Here is a 17,401-nt window from a genome sequence, read left to right on the forward strand (position 1 = left end):
CAGTCTATGCTAACTCTTAATTAAAATTACCAGGAGTAATGGAACACAGTAACACAGTTCAGTGATTAGTAACATAATAATAATGGTAATAATAAAACAATAAGGTGCCTTATATTCTTTAATAAAATGGATGTAAAAATTTAGCTATATGAAGTGGATATTCAAGAACTTACTTTAGGAAATTTACTAGAGTGCTCCCTCCTATTCATGCTTTCATATGAAACAAGTGAGAATATGAATATATGAACATATGCCAAGTATGAGACATTGATGAGCAAACACAGTAACATACATCCCTCTCTTTCATTTTCTTTACAGAAAAGAGCATTATTCTTCAATTCAATGTGTACAAAATTTAATTGAACATATATAATTACACATTGTCACCAAGAAGAAAATGAGGGAGCTCTGGTAGACATTCATAATATCATATTAAAAATATCCCATGCTTCATTGCTAGTACACATGTACTTGTTATGGATAAATTATATTGAGATATCTTCTGCAGAGCAAAATCTGTGAGATTTAATAGAATTTTCATTTACAGAGCTTTCTCTTGAGCTTTTACTAAAAATCACTGACTCAATTTTCATATAATCTTCATTCTTGATTATATATTTTTTAAATTCTGTATTTGAAAAATCATTGGCTAAATTATAGATATAAATGTTTTATTTTAATTGGAATATTTTGATTGAATCAAGTTTTTCAAATTTATGATAGAGAATTTTGAGTGGGAAATTTATGTATTCAGGATTTTCCTGAATACTTTGTTAAAATATTATAGTGAGATTTGAAGATGTATTTTCCCTACATAACTGCTAGCTAAAATATTACTGTATTGAGAGATACATATATTGTATGCATTTTGAGAATTAAAAACAAAGAGGTGGTCTGCTCTGAAAACATTTTCAAGGTTTTCTGCAAGGCATGCCTCTATTTATAAATGTTTTATTACCTCTTACTTGAAGTCCCTACAGATTTTAATACGATTTACACTGTGTGTGTGTGTGGTCTTTACATATTAACAGAAATAATGTCTGTGTTCATGCAAATGTCCACTCACAGGAAGATATTTATAATCATTTAATCCAAACGAGTCTCTATCAATGTCTATCACATCAACCTGATTAATGTTTTCCAGGACTTTTCCTAAGTAAAATTTCCTAATGCATTTATCTTTTCATGTCCTATCCATTATATGGTTGCAACGGATGGTTCAAATAAAAAAAAACTGTGTCCCCATATCCCTATGTGTCCCTACCCCCATCTAACCACTAAAAGCAGTTTTATATTTAGTAAACAGTTAATGTTTCTTATGTGTGTCATTTTGGTTATGTTTGGATATTTTTTTAAAAAAAACAAAACCTGGGAATGTTTAGTCGCAAGAATAGTCTCATTTCAGTTGTCAAATAGAGTGTTATCTACATGCTGAACTCTCATGCAATGTAAAGATTTTCTACCTGGGCACTTGAGATTTATTTCACCCTAGGAAGTCTGCAGTAGTAAAGGTCAGAGCAGCTTCTTCTCTGACTTAGTTCCGGCTACTTCTCCTGCTGTGGCCAGGTTTGACATGATTGTGTCCATATTATCAAGAGTTAAAGGGATACAGCCTAATATGGTGGACACAGTTGCTATTTCTGGGCTTTATTGATATTTAAATTTGAGTTAGTCTCTCATGGATCACTTTTTACAGTTTCAGAGAGATCCTCTAGAAATTCTCAATTATCATTTCTTTATGAGGTATTTCACATCAAATATACATTCCCAAGGAATAAACAGATCAATAAAACAATAAAAGCATGCTCTTTGAGGCTTCAATCTTAACATTTAGTAGCATTGATTCATACAGCAAAAAACCCCAGACTGTTTTATTTTCTCTGTATTTACAAGTACTGCAGAAAGAACATGGGAGTATTTGTTGACTATCGTTTTGTTCTTGGTTTGGGGAGTCTGTGCTATATCTGATACAAAAGAGTCCCATAACTTGCTGTTATTCTTATGTATTATTTGCTGTCTTTCCAGGCCAACACTTTGTGAGCAGAGAGCTTATATTTTCATCACTGAGTGCATAATACCATAGTGGTACCTAGAAGGTTCTCTACATATTTACTGAAAGAAGGAATACATACTTCATGCGTAGTGGGTGTGTGGAGCCTACGAGTCTGTAGAGAAGGATGACCACCAGGCTAGAGACAAATATGTGCTTTAAGACCAGACATAAACAGGAGGTCAGGTCTTGTTAGAAGTCTACACTATGAGAAACAAACAGTAATGGTAGCTCTGAAGGGAAGAATATAATTGAGAGCATATTTAGAAGTAGTGAGAACATATTTAAAAGTAAGAACCCATGAAAAATAAAATTAGATTGAGTTGTTTAGGAAAAGGCAAGAGAGGTTTTACTATACTGACTCAGAATCAGATTTATGGTTGTCCCTTCATGTTATTACTTTTTTTTTTTTAGTGTTTTGGGATTTTTCTCAATGTTTGGTTTTGATTAAAATCTATTTTTAACATGCTTTTTTACCACCTGAGACTAATTATCATATAAAATGTAGAGAAAGTTTGTGCAGTAAATATAAAATTAGTAATTTGCTTAGAATTGCATATTTGTTACAACTAAAGGTAAATTCAAGGCTTTATAGTTTAATATCATTATTTACTTTAGATTTGAAGATACAGAAGCTGAGGAATTTGAAATGATCTTCTCAAGGCAACTGGATTGAGCAATAGGAAACTGATTAGAAACTACATGTATAAAAATATTAAACTAATAAAAAATAGGAGTTTATAATCACAATGTTCCTTGAATTTAAATTTGGAAATTGAAAACTATGTATAGAAGGTTTCACTATGGAGGTAACATGTTTCGAAAGCAGATTCCTTGACATTCAACATGTGAAGCTCTTGCCTCGGAAGATAAAGACAGGGAGTGAGTATATAGGAAATACCTATATATTCCAATACAATCCAGTATATAGGAAGATTCTTAAAGGTCAGTGTTAATGATTATCTCATGGAAAAAGAAAGGAAAAAAAAGATCTTACACTAAATATATTTTTGTTTAGAATGTATTTAACAGAATGATTTACAGGAAAATGCTTCTTGCTGTGGAGAGCTCAACAAAGACATGTTTTGAATTCATTATGGTTGACTTTGTCTCTTACAAGGTCGACTGTCACTGTTGCAGCAGTGACAATTAGCCAATGGGCTTAATTGCTCTCCTTTCCCTCTTTCTCTCCCCCTCTTAAGTTTTTTTTTCTAAATGAGTTTTTAAATATACATATACTTTACATTTGTAATATTATTAGAAATGAGCACAATATGAATAGAAATTATTTAGTATTTATATATAGTATGCATATTATATATTATATTAATGTATTAGTGTATATGATACACTATAATCATGCTCTTTGATTTCATGGATAAGAAAATGAAGGCCAAGAGAAGTTAACCAAGGGGTGAGAAACAGTGGCAGACACAATGTCACATCCTAGGTTTTCCGATCGACAGTTGTATGTTTTCTTAAGTTCCTCTCTACTTTAACCCAATGAGCAGAAATGGGTTTTTCTTTTTTCTTTTTTTTTTTTTTTTTTGAGATGGAGTCTCACTCTGTTGCCCAGGCTGGAGTGCAGTGGCACAATCTTGTTTCACTGAAACCTCTGCTCCCAGATTCAAGTGATTCTCCTGCCTCAGCCTCCTGAAGAGCTAGGATCACAGGCACTGCCACCTCACCTGGCTAATTTTTGCTATTATTATTACTATATTTGAGATAGAGTCTCACTCTGTTACCCAGACTGGAGTGCAGTGGCATGATCCCAACTCACTGCAACCTCCACCTCCTGGGTTGAAGCAATTCTCCTGCCTTAGCCTCCCAAGATTTAACCACATAGCAATAAAGGGTTTCTATCTGAGAAATTATAGGCATCAGTTCTTCCTGGGATCTAGTTAGGTAATTGTTTGGGTATTTAAAAAAATGTTTCTCCATCTCCACACAGGTGCTTTCTAGTCTTGTCCTCATCAAACCAGTATAAGTCTCTCCATTGCTAGTGGGAGCATACTTTGTGAGCTCCCAAAATATTCCCCACTACAGGGAGATATCGATCACCATCTTTCCATATGTCTAGTAATTGAAACACATAGTACTCCAACATCTAAACCAACCTACAGGCATTGAAACACTTAACAGCATATCACATGCCTACTTCAAAGGATGTAAAAACTTAAAGAATAACTTCTGAAAGAAAATATGATTATGTGATAAATCCCTTATTAATAATGATGGAGAGAAAATGTGGGGGATTTAAAGTTTTTTATACTTCATAAGGAAAACATCTTAGCCTCAACTTGTATTTATGATAATGTTTGTTTATTAAAATATCCTATGTTAAAAATTGCATTTTTGGTATATCCTCATCTGTGTGTTTATCTCTTAAATAAGATTTTAATTGTATAAGTAATTAATGTAATACAAATAATACAGTAATTAATACAATATTATAGTAAAGACAAAAATGTTAAAGCATCTGTTTCACAGATTATGACGTGAATAAGCCACAGAAACTACAAAATTGATTTGAAATGTGAGCTAAAAGTCAGACATTCTGGCCATTAAAAAAAGCAGACTCAGATAAGTGTGAGAGTTACAGCACCTAAATCATTTCTGTTACTCTAGTACTTTAGCACAGTTTACATGGAAAAGAACTGATGAACACTATAATTCCTTACATCCATCCTCATCAAAGAGTTTTCTAATTTGTTTTTATAAAGCAGAGTAGGAAACATAAAATTTGTGTTGTATATCAACATGCATATATCTTAAGTTTACCAACTTGTCTTCAGTGATTAAAAATTCTAAACTAGTTTTCTCTGCCAAAGAGCTGAATGGCACCAGATGGCATTGAGAATTCAATTTGATATCACTCAGGTTAATTCAATGAGCTAAATAGTTACTAAGCTCTACTCTAAGAGCTTAATAGTCTCTTACTACTCTAAGAGATATGAAGTAGTTCTTGATTTCAAGTTGTTATTTTATGATAAAAAATAAAAATTAAATAAGAAGTAGCTTGACTATAAGGAGAGAGTATATAATATAATGATAATTCAATTTACTAACATTTATTAAATCATCATAAAGACTACATGAAGGAAAATACATACAAACAGGCCAACTGCTATGTACAGGAAGAACCAAAGAAAACTATTATTTTATAGTTTCTATGACCCAGATTTCAGTTTCTATATTTTTATGCAGTTAGTTTCATAAACTAAAAGTTGTCTCTGAGACCAACCTTCACTCTCTATTCCCAGGCTTTCAGTCAATGAGATCTGTGATAAGCCTGCTACTTTGTGCTTTCTGGTAAGATTCCTAGGTTGCTGTTTCTTTTCCTTTTCTTTCTAGTCAATATGATATTTAACCTTTAAAATCATCTTTCTCATTTTACCAGATATTTCAAAAGGTCTGAAATGACTGTAATATAATAAAACATTTTAGTGTTTTACAATTAATGAAAATGTTGTCTCAAAAATAGGGTTTATAAACCTTTCACATGATTTTAATTATTGGAATGAAGATATCATAGGTAAGGGTGGTGAAAAGTTTCCAATACAGTAACGTATACATCATAATTGTATAGTGGATTTATGTTAGTATACTTAATTTCCTTTTATTCCTTTGATACATTCTCACAAATTATCTATAAAAATTATAATATTGACTATTAAATAAATTTCTTCTTAAGCTCTCAAGTCGACTAAGGCATTATCTAACTTCAATTAGATTCAAATAGTGTCAAGAAAGAAAATTCGAACTTAATACAACCTAGTGTATGAAAGCATTCATTATCAATTTTATGTTAAGATTCTCATTTCATTCCCAACCACCACTAATTTTCCTCACTAACTTTATAATTCTATAGGATGAAAACTCTTCTCTGTCAACCTCATATAGCAATAACTAAACTATTTTTACCTACTTGTCTTCCTATTTGGTTTTCTTTATACAAATGGACCCATAGTGTGACCTAAGAAAAATAAATAACATTCATATCTGGAATACATTTTCTTATAATAAGCAACATTTTTTGTCCTTGAATCATATTTTTGTGACATTTGCTTTCTCATTCTGTAGAAAATTAAACAACTTTGAAATGTTTTCGCTTCCTCACTGAACTCAACAGCAATTTGAAATATATACATATGCATTGTCATTTAAATGACTGTATTTACACACAGCTTTCTCACTATCGTTACTTTCTAACCATAAATTCTAAAATTGCAGTTTTGAGTACCTCTTTAATCCATAAGTTATTGGGCAGAATTAATTCTAATAAATAAATTTATGCATTTATCATGATATATTCATTCCATAGTTTTTATCAAATTAGAATTTGTATTCCATAAACAAAAATATTTCAGGGAGATTTAGAGAATCATATTTATAAAATTGATGGTTTGATGACCTTCCAATTTCTGTCAGTAAAATATATAAAGAGCAAACGTAAATATGTGATTTTAACATAGACTTACCTTGCCTACGTATTGATAATCAGATCCTGTATATTCTTCCAGTAAGAAAAATTGATTCCACATCCAGCCACGTTTTTGACGATGCAGAATTTTGCCATCACTCCTTGACACACGTGAACTTAAAATTCTTTGCTGTGGTACAGGAGTCCTTCTGAACATTATTTCTGGAGAACAGAAATGTGGCAGGCATACCCAGAGTAGAAACAGTAGCAAGAATTGATATATTGTCATAGTTCACTTCTTGACAAATCCCAACGTAGATGAAGAGAAGTTGTCCTATTTCACCCGGTTGATTTTACTGTGTTTCAACTGGTTTCCAACATTTCATCAATGTTTTATACATGTTTCCCAAAGCTACAAACAAATAAACAAAAAATGTCAGTTGACAACATTATTACTTTTCACTTTAAATTTAAAACGACAATACTTTAATAACAACCAAAACATTCATTTTCTTTATTTTTCAAACAATAACGAATAGTTTTGAGAAATATTACTTGTCTAGCAATATGTCCACAATTTATGAAAGGATAATTGTAAATGCTTATTTCCACCAAATTCAAAAGAAAGGACATTATTAGACTTTCTTTTTTCTTTTGGCACCTTAACAGTTTTTAGGAATTACATTCCTATATACACTGGAGATATAGTTCATTCTGCATGTCAATTTTTTCAGAGTAATTTAACATAAATTAAAATTTTGAAAACAAAACTGTGGTTTAAATAACCTCCAGGAATCATGCCTTCTGTTGTGCAATTTTGTATTTTAATATTTTTAAACAGTGGCATAGTTTCTTCAAATTTAATCTTAAACAGAGGCAAAAGTAAAGGCAAAAACAAAACCAAACAAACAAATGAGAAAACCAGAAATGCCTTCCTTTGAAGACTTCTCCTCTCTTCCCTGTTAGGTTGGACTTTGGAACACCTACAGTTTCCTAAAGTAGAAAATAATCACCACTACAGTGAATCAATTTGTAATATAATTAAATCTAGCAGATAGTCTGCTTCTAACTACCTCTATGGTCTGGTCTAGAACTCCATTACACCCCAGGCTGACTATGGCAACAGCCTACTGACTGCTCTTTACACCCTCTCTGCCACTATTTTCTAAACAAAATTTCCTTAGAAATTTATTAAAAATTAAATCAGATCATGTCATTTCTCTGCACAAAACACTCCAGTGGTTTCTTATACCACTTCGATAAAAAACAAAATCTGTCCAAGGATTCTGCACTAAAGTCATGACTGCTGGCCGCCACTCTGACCATGGTTCACTTTAACCCTCCACCACATCCTCTTAAACTGACTCTTTTGGGTCCTTCTTGCCTCACCCTGTAATGCATTTTACATGCTCCTTTCCTTAACCAGCAACTTCCTACTTGTTCCCTATGCCTAGAATGATTTTCCTGTAGATATTCACCTAGCTAGATCCTCTGTTTCCTTCAGGCCTTTCTTTCAAACCACCCCTGACATTTCACATATTCCAGTATACTGCATGAGTTTTATTTATTCATTTATTTTGTACATTTTCTGACTTCCTGCTCCAAACTCATGTAGGAAATCCCATTTTACTCTTTTTTCATTACTGTATTCACAATGCCTTGAAAAGAATCTTGGGCATAATAGATAAGCAGTTTAAATGTATGAATAAATGAATGAGTAAATTGCAAGTGAAAGCAAATATCTGACTACCATTACCTGCTATATGTTTTTATGCCCAAGCATTTATGTATAGAAATACATATTTTTGAATTATGGTAACTTTTATATTATTCTTCATTTATATTGTGTTAATATACTTATTTTGCTTTATTTTTTGTATGTGTAGATTGTCTTTTGTTTCCTAATATATGTGGATTTTATTTCAGGACATTATAAAGTATTTACTATAATCAAGACATAATAAAGTATTTGTTACAAAAAGTGATTTGAGAACCGAAAGGATTGCACTTCTCTAACATGGCAATGCATTATAAGTACTCCTGCATTTACATTTATGCTTGCATCCACAGTAATTGGTTAGCAATCTCTTTACTTTTTGTTTCATTATTAAGAAGATTTAAAAATTAATATAAATGTTTCAAAGAAATAAGATTAATACTGAAGCTGTATCTCCCTTGAGTGTATTAAATGACACTGGAGCCTTCCACAATGCTTGAAGACATACAGCATGATAGATGTAAATTGTTTTGCAACATGACATGTAATACTCTACTTGGAGTTTAGAAATTATCTGATGCATTACATCACAAAGCACTGAAACTCAGATTGATTGGATTCTAAGTAATAGGAACATTTACCAAAATAGTGGCTTTTATATGTATTATGATGTGCTAGATGGTATTCTCCAGAAACGTACACTATTCCCAAAATGCAGGTGAGTGTTTGTGTAAATGAAGTTTTCTGCTTTCTTTTACAAAAGCTTTAACACTTATTGAAACAACAGTCATTCTGATTTTATCTCTTTTTTCACTCTAAAAAATTGTCAGCAATTCTATAATGTATTGGTGATCATTTTCAATACAACACTTCCCTAGTGTTAAAAGCTTTTGCACCAATGTTTTGGAAAAGAGCAGGTGGAGACTATCGCTATAAAAGTTGTTATTGAATAATTGGAACCCCACATAATTCGTGAGATCATTTCCTTTGTTATTGTTCTAGTTTCAATTATTTAATGATAAATGTCCTGAAAAATCCAGAGTAAAATGCATTGGTTAATACAGATGTAAGATAATTTAGAAATATTTAAAGTACATTTTACATAAAGACTACAGTATTTGACAAAACTTTTCAAACAATGACACAATTAAATTAAAAAAGAAAATTATATGAAACAAAGCCAACATTTAATTTGTCTGTAGTTAGTTCTTCTTAGGCATGTTCTAAGTAACTAGAAGCCTACATATTAGACATCTCAAAACACTGTGAATGTATTATAAATACAAATAATCATCCTTCCAGTAACCTAACTCAAATTACAGAATATCTTTGGCATTTCCATTTAACCAAGTGTACCTTTTACATGGTCAGTCAATACATTGCTCTGCTACTTTTTTTCTCCCTCATGGCTCTCAGCTGTCTTTTTTTTTTTTTTTTTGGTCAATGTACCACCACACCATTTTAAACGATCATCATTTCATGCAAACAACATACAATAACTACGAACAGCCATTTTCCTTAACCTCAATCTTTCTTATTTAAAATATATCCTACAGGGAGTTAGCTAAATTAATTTTCTCAAACTCACTTCTCCAAGGCTCAAATCAATTAAAATTTTGAACATATCTACCACTGGGAAGATTAACATCAAAACTTTATATTTCATGTCAATATCTGGAACCAGATAATTTTTAAAATATCATTTTGTAATATTTCCAGTTGTTTTCATTTCAACCCTGATATGTAACTTCTTATATGGATAAACTATTTTGCCACTAATATACAATTCTGAATAATATTCATGTGATTAGAAATGTATTAAATTTTCCTCACTAGTAAAAAGTGGTGTATATATATATACACACACATATACATGTATCAGTATGTTTCTTTAATTAACTGATCTACTTATAAAAGAGCCTTTCTAACTATGTTGGACTATTTATCATGAGAAATAAAAGCTAAATTTTAGAATATAAAAATATTACATAAGGTGGCAGTTGTGCTTGCTAGAAATTATTAACAGAATTAAATTAAAAGGAACCAGGTGGGTTGAAACTACTGTTAAACTACCTCTCTAAATAAAAATGCTAAAATTAATGGAATTCTATAATTTCAATTCCAGTTTATTTTATTTTCACAAAATATTTTCAAAACTACATTTCCTTATTTTAATATCAAAAATAATTTATTATGAATATCACATGAAATTTAAGAATTATTAAAACCTCCTTTAGCATTCTGTAATCCCATATTTCCTGTAGGCCAGTGCTTCTCGAATTTTAATGTACGTTCAGAACTCCTGAGTCACTTGTTAAATATCTATGCTCTCATTCAGCAGGTCTGGTGTGGGGCATAAGATTCAACATTTCTAACATGTTCACTATAATGCCAATGCAGGTGGACCACATGCTTTGACTAGCAAAGCTGTAGCCCTCTCTCAAACCTAGTATCATCCTTAGAATGTTTTTCTAACTTTTTCCTATTTAGTGCTTCAGCCTGCAGATACAAAGCCTGCTACAATGAGGGGAAAATAAGCTATATGGTGACTGCAGGCAGAAGATCAGCACATTATTTCTAAATATTCTAAGTCATTTTCTATATTTTTTTTAACCAGAAAAGTTTGTTTGCTTCAAGCTACAGTACGTACAATAGCATTTTTTCTCCTAATCATGCTGTAAACTATGTTTTTCTTTATATGTGCATTTTAAAGCATTTGTCCCACTGGGTCTCATTTCATTTTTACAATTATAGGACTTTCATTATTCTTCTGAAATACTTATCACAAATATTATTTTCTCTATAACATGGTAATTTTATTATATAGGCAGTGAAGAACAGCTGATCACAGAATGTAATATAACAGGCATTTTGGCACATCTCAATTACTAATTAAGTCTCCACACATCACAGCTGATCAATTAGGCGACAATTTATTCTTGACTAATAAAAGGAATTAGTTCTTCTTCAGTCAATTTATTATGTTGATTAGGATCCTAATATACCAGTCTTAAAAATATATATAACATTTATAAGAGTAATAGAAAATGCTAAAGATTATTGAGACAAAAGTCCTTATAGATGGACAACTTTAATCCTTTTAAAGTTTCATACAATGAATACAGTCTAATAACATTGCAACATTGAGAAATAAGAGAACATTTTTCAGATGTGTTTATACAATTAAAATGAGTCAGTGAATACTAAATACTTCCTTTTCATTCAGCTGATACCATTTTATGCATCTAGTGTAAAGCACCATGTGAGATAATTGAATCAAAGCATTACACTAAGGACTCAAATAATATGAGTCCATATGCTTGATCGTATTATCCAAGAGTTCATTACACATTACCTACTGTGCTCCATTGTCATAGAAAATGTATAATTCTACATTGAATATTTATCACTCTATTTTAAGTATTCTGCATATGTATTTCTCTTTAGACTGTAAGTTTGAGGCAGGGTTTTATGTCTTCCATGCAAAGCTAGAAATATAGAGACTAATACCAAGTGTTAAATATTTTTGAATTGGATCAAATATCATAATTCTTTGTAAAACATTTCAATAAGAAAGAAACTTGCTTCATTTTTCTTAAAAAAAAAGAAGTCAAGGACCACTTTAGGCCTGTATCTTATTTGTATTTAACATGACAGAACTCACATAAGACGTTAACCAAAAAGGCAATCAGTACATCACTGTTGAATGAAATATACAACACAAAGGTTTGGTAGTCTTAGATAAGTTATTAAACATTGCTAGAACTGTTATCAATGCAGAAAGAATCCCAAGAAGCTCTGGTCCTTGCTATTCTTTTCAGATTAAAATTCCCCTTCAAGCAAAACCGTTTGAAATTAGTTTTATTCTCCAGGAATGTGACCTGCACACAAACTAGTAATACACCTCTCCAGCTATATACTACGTGCTAACATCTTTCTGTGACAATTTGCAAAACCAGATATAACCCATATAAATTTGGGGTCAGTGAGTAGATAAAACATATGGCAGGGATAAAGAGAAGGATTGTTGAATGAGGGGCATAACTTCATGTGGTCATTATCGCTAAGATTCCCGCTAATAGGCTAAAGAATAGCATCGAAGAGTTCTTGCTACTCTCTGAGAAACCTTTTAAACTCAGCAGCAAATTTGACAGTCCCAGATGTAACTTGATCCACAAGCAAGTTAGCAGTGCTAATACAGATGTGACATTGCACCTGCTGCTTCCTGGAAGTCTCATTTTACTGTAGCTAGGATTTACTTCATTATGTGGAGAGTGGTAGCAAGAATGCTCTCAGGGTAACTAAAAGATGTTCGGATAAAAGCCATCTGGTACCCAGTTTTCTTTGATCCAGGACTTGAACTGCTTCTGTAAAACAATGAGTGAAGAGATAGGAAGAGAGAGTTTGGGAGATTATTAGGATTTACTACAAAGATGGCTTATCCTTCTTCACTGAATTCATTATTATTAGGACATCAAGAAAAATAGCCATGGCTGGGAGAAAGAGTCCATTAAAGATTATTTTTCTTCTAAGTTACTTCTAAGACCATTTATGCACGTAGTAATGAATAGTGTGTAAACTAAATTACTATGCACTTTAGTGTGTTCAACTATGAGAATGTGTAGAATATGCATCAGACTGGGATAAACTGTACTGCAAAATGTGCTTCTGCTGTTATACCTGAAAGTGCAAAAATACACGTGACACTCATTTGTGAAAAGCAATCAAAAGTACAAACATATGGAGTCATAAGACCGGCCATTAAAAATCTAATTAAAAGCATAAATATAGATCTTTACACAAAGATAAGCGCAGTAATCATAAGACAAATCTTTGTGGCACATATCTGTGAGATGGTCAGGCTTAAGAAAAAAAGCAGAAAAAACTTATCAGTGCTAATTTTTTACTCTAATTATGCTTTAATATTTGTACAATACTAAAAACCCACTTTCAGATGGCCTGTCTTATCTCTATGTGTAGTACCATTTTATAAAAAAAGGATTATCTCCTACATTATGTATCTGTAGCTCAAATATAAAATTGGAATAATGTTGCATTAGTTAAATTTCATTTTCCCGAGGGCAGTAAGGGACCAGATATGGTCTAAAAAGACCTAAAAAGACAATGCAAGACTTATTCCTCATTTTTTAATATCTATTTTTTGATTCTTAAAGGGATCAATGCCAAAATACAGAATATAGAATCTGAAATTTGTTATTAGTTGTGTAAATACATCAATTACTGAGCTATAATATAGGGAGCACCGCAACGAAACAGTTATTGAAGTAATCCCTGTATTTATTTTTTTTCTTCATATCTCAACGGAGTATGTTTAGAATTTTCTTTCTATAAATAGGGTCATTGAGGCGGAGAATTATTCCTTCAGCAATGTCTATGGAGCTCTATCTCTGTGCCATGAATTCTTCTGTGTGGAAGCTGTAAAATGTAAACAAAATTGAAATGGTTCTCACAGTCTAAGAATTAGCTATGGGAGTCCATGAAAAGAGCACCTAACCCAAACATGGGTGGTCTGAGAAATCTTTCTGGAGGAAACCACATCCTAGCTGGCACAAAGGAAGAGCGGAGTGTCAGTGTGTGTGTCTGTGTGTTTGTGTGTGTGTTCTGTATGCGCATGCTGATGTACATTTCTGCAAACAAGGACAGGAGTTAAAATGAGTTGTGGCATCACAATAGAGAGAAATTATGTTTCATGAATTGACATAACGGGTCATGAGTATGTAATGCGTCATGAATAAAGAAAAGAATGTGCAGGACGGGCATGGTGGCTCACGCCTGTAATCCCAGCACTTTGGGAGACTGAAGCAGGTGGATCACAAGGTCAGGAGTTCGAGACCAGCCTGGCTAATATGGTGAAATCGCATCTCTACTAAAAATACAAAAATTAGTTAGGCATGGTGGCAAGCACCAGTAGTCCCAGCTACCTGGGAGGCCGAGGAGGAGAATTGCTTGAACCTGGGAGGCAGAGGCTACAGTGAGCCGAGATCACGCCACTGCACTCCAGCCTGGGCAACAGAGCGAGACTCTGTCTCAAAAAAAAAAAAAAGAATCTGGAAAGGTCAGGGGTAAAAGGAAACATATGCAATTTATTTTTGCGTGACACTTATAAGATGACTAAGTTCAAAATTAGATTTAGGTCTAGGTCTGATACAATGTGGAGTTCAAAGCAGCTAATCCTTCAGCCACAATTTTCTCTACTGTAGCGGTGGTTGGGTTATGACTTTGATGGGCTCTAGGAAGTTTGTATTTGTGGACTTCCTTTTTCTTGAAAAAAAATATTTTTTTTACAACTGCAATTAAGCAAAGACTCATATGTTAATAAATATATGTTATAGCATTTTCTTTCATCTGAAAGTTCAATTTTTTTTAAAAGAAATTAAATCATTTTCATGGGCACTCAGCTCGGTGTCTACCAAGCTTAATGGAAAAGTCAACCCTGTCCTTAGCAGCAAACATACCATCATGGACTTCTGTACCCAGCTTCAGAAGTCAAATTTTTCTCCCATGGGTTAAAATGACAGGCAAGGAAAACAGTTTTGAAGGTAACGTTATGTAATTTGCTCAGTCTCAAACAGTTAGCGTTATAACCAGAAATATAACGTGGGTCACCAGATTCCCTTTGCACTGTTCTGAAATCTCCTACATAATTTAGTAATGAATAGATGTTACTATGATTAAAATTTACATGCTAATGCCCTTATCTAGGAGACATCCCAGCTAGCGTCCACTTTGCCGAACATAAATAAGATGGACCTACTGGGAAGCATGTAAACTACAGACTATGAAAGTGCTTAGACACACAAAGTAAGGGTCCAAGAAAAGAATATCGGTTCAAAACACTTATAAATGTGTGGTATATCTAAATTCCACAGATTGCTTTGATTTCAAACATATCATTGATATGTTGAATTTTAAGTATAAATTTGCTGTTCAAAAGAATAAAGATTTAATAGTTTTTTTTTTCTTTTTTAAGAATTGTGCCAGTGGGAAAAAAGCTTGAATGGGTTAAAGTTTTAAATTAGTTGATAACAAGATATTTTAAAAATTACCTTTAAAAGTGTGGAAACAGTAAGTGGTTTCTTTTTCCACCCTCATTAAATTCACACCCTGACCCTAACCCTGCCATTATCGTCCTCTGCTACTGCTCTTGCCATTCCAACTAAATTACACTTTGCAGTTTTTTATGCAGTAGGTTTTATGACCACCCACTTTAACAAATTTTGGTTTTTGTGTATGCATGGCTGACTTTTTTTGTAGTGCACACACTAATGATGAAATCATTACTTTTAATTGCTTTTAACCATTAGAAAGTATTAGAGATTGTAAGTCCGATTCGGTGAATAATTTGGTGCACAAATCCAGTATAATACTAAACTAATCACTACAACAAAAATTCACACTTATTAAAGGCAGTGAAATTTGTAAGCTTTCAGACATTACAAGAGATTATGCATTGGTCCTTACACCAATTATATACTTGATCTATATTCAGTCACAATTACTGTGGGAACCAGAGAGATTTATCATTTCAGCAAGTATTTAGTGGGCTAAGATCACTGCCAGAAACAAAGCAGTACATTTACATTCTGGACCATTAAACCACAATCTGTAAAGTGCCATTCATTCAGTTTAATTGCAAAAGCCTATGTCAAGCAGAGTGCTGCTCAGCATTTCCTATCTCCCGTGGATAGCTGGTATACTTTCTGTGTATACCCCTCTGTACGGTATTTCCTGAATTTCTGCATGGTGATACTTACTACATGATGTTACAGCACTTTTTACCTATTTCCCCAATTAGACATTCCGCAATGTGGGAAAGGTGTCATTGTATTGCTTTGCATGTGTGTTTATGTGTTTATGTGTTCCCTTAATGATCTTTAATGGACTGCGTTAGTCAAATAAACATTTCTTTTTGAGTTTATTTTAACTTGCTCTCCTGTCTCCTACCACAATCTAGGAATATGCAGTAGTAGATGCTAGATATAAGGATATGGGAAAGAGATTAAGGAAACAGGAGTTTATTTAGATTGAGTTTTTTCACTTTCTGACTCCCCTAACTCAGCTATGGAATGAAAATATGTTAAGTCATAAGAAAAGAACATGTGTGTCAAGGTCTCATTTTCTAGAATAGTTGCTTCCTGAATATATTCACTATTTATCCTGGTTTCCTTTCTAAAATGTGTATTCACCCTTTTCAAGATAACCCATTGATCATTTTAATAACTTATTTTGGGAACACGTGGCTTCATCTGACAATGAAACTCTTAAAAACCAGGAGATTACAATGTTTTAAATAAGAGGAATCAGACAGCCACTAGGGTAGAAATAAAACATCTGTGATATATCAAGAGGAACAAAGAACACAGCATGATAAGGAAGTACAAGTCTCTGTATAACTAGAGGTGTCAGTTTCCACTTTCATCAGCTTTAGTTGTAAAGACCATTCAATTCAATCTGCACATTTTCTCTTTGGACTCTAACACCACCCAAACAGATACTATATATGTAGAATATAAAGAATAAAACACACTTGCCAACACATTTTATGTAGGTATCATTACTCTGACACCAAAGTGATAAAACATTATTACAAGAGGAGAAAATCAAAAACAAAACAAAATTGAAAAACAACTTTTGTGAAGACAGATACAGAAATCTTCACCAAAATATTAGCAAGTGGAATCAATATGTAAAACATATAATACATCATGACATTACCTTGGTATAATGTTGGCTCAACATTCAAACACCAATTGTTGGAATCGTCATATCAATAATTTTTTTAAACTATGACCATTTCAGTAGATGAAGAACAAACATTTGACAAAATTTGACATCCTTCATGATAAAAATTCTCCACAAAGTAGGACTGAAACTAACTTCCTCAAGTCTCATATAGAGGACCCACAAAATCCTACAGCTAGCACCCTTGATGGTAAAACAAAACAAAACATAAAAACCCTAAAGTTTCCCCCTATATATTCAGAAACAAAGTGTAGAAAAAATATCTACTTTCACCATTTGTATTCAACTTTAAACTGGCTGTCCTAGCCAGAGCAGTGAGGACAAGAAAGAAAGAACTGGAAATCATACACATTGAAAAGAAAAAAACAAAACTGCCTTCATTTGCAAATGGCATGATCCTGAACATAGAACATCCCAGAGAAGTTAAAAGCTACCAATCTGATCAATG

The 17,401-nt window shown here is 32.6% G+C and overlaps 1 protein-coding gene across 1 annotated transcript in view; it reads right to left on the reverse strand.

Annotated features, from left to right (window-relative positions):
* Nucleotides 1-17,401, reverse strand: part of CDH10 (cadherin 10) — a 166,608-nt gene that overhangs the window by 105,804 nt on the left and 43,403 nt on the right. Inside the window, exon 2 of the mRNA XM_064375904.1 lies at nucleotides 6,532-6,885. Within this exon, the coding sequence (XP_064231974.1) occupies nucleotides 6,532-6,762 (231 nt within the window). The 5' untranslated portion in view covers nucleotides 6,763-6,885. The remainder of the gene's footprint in view (nucleotides 1-6,531; nucleotides 6,886-17,401) is intronic.

Source organism: Aotus nancymaae, unplaced genomic scaffold, assembly GCF_030222135.1.
Source record: "Aotus nancymaae isolate 86718 unplaced genomic scaffold, 86718_ANA_hifiasm-v0.15.2.pri h1tg000014l, whole genome shotgun sequence".
Lineage (NCBI taxonomy): Eukaryota > Metazoa > Chordata > Mammalia > Primates > Aotidae > Aotus > Aotus nancymaae.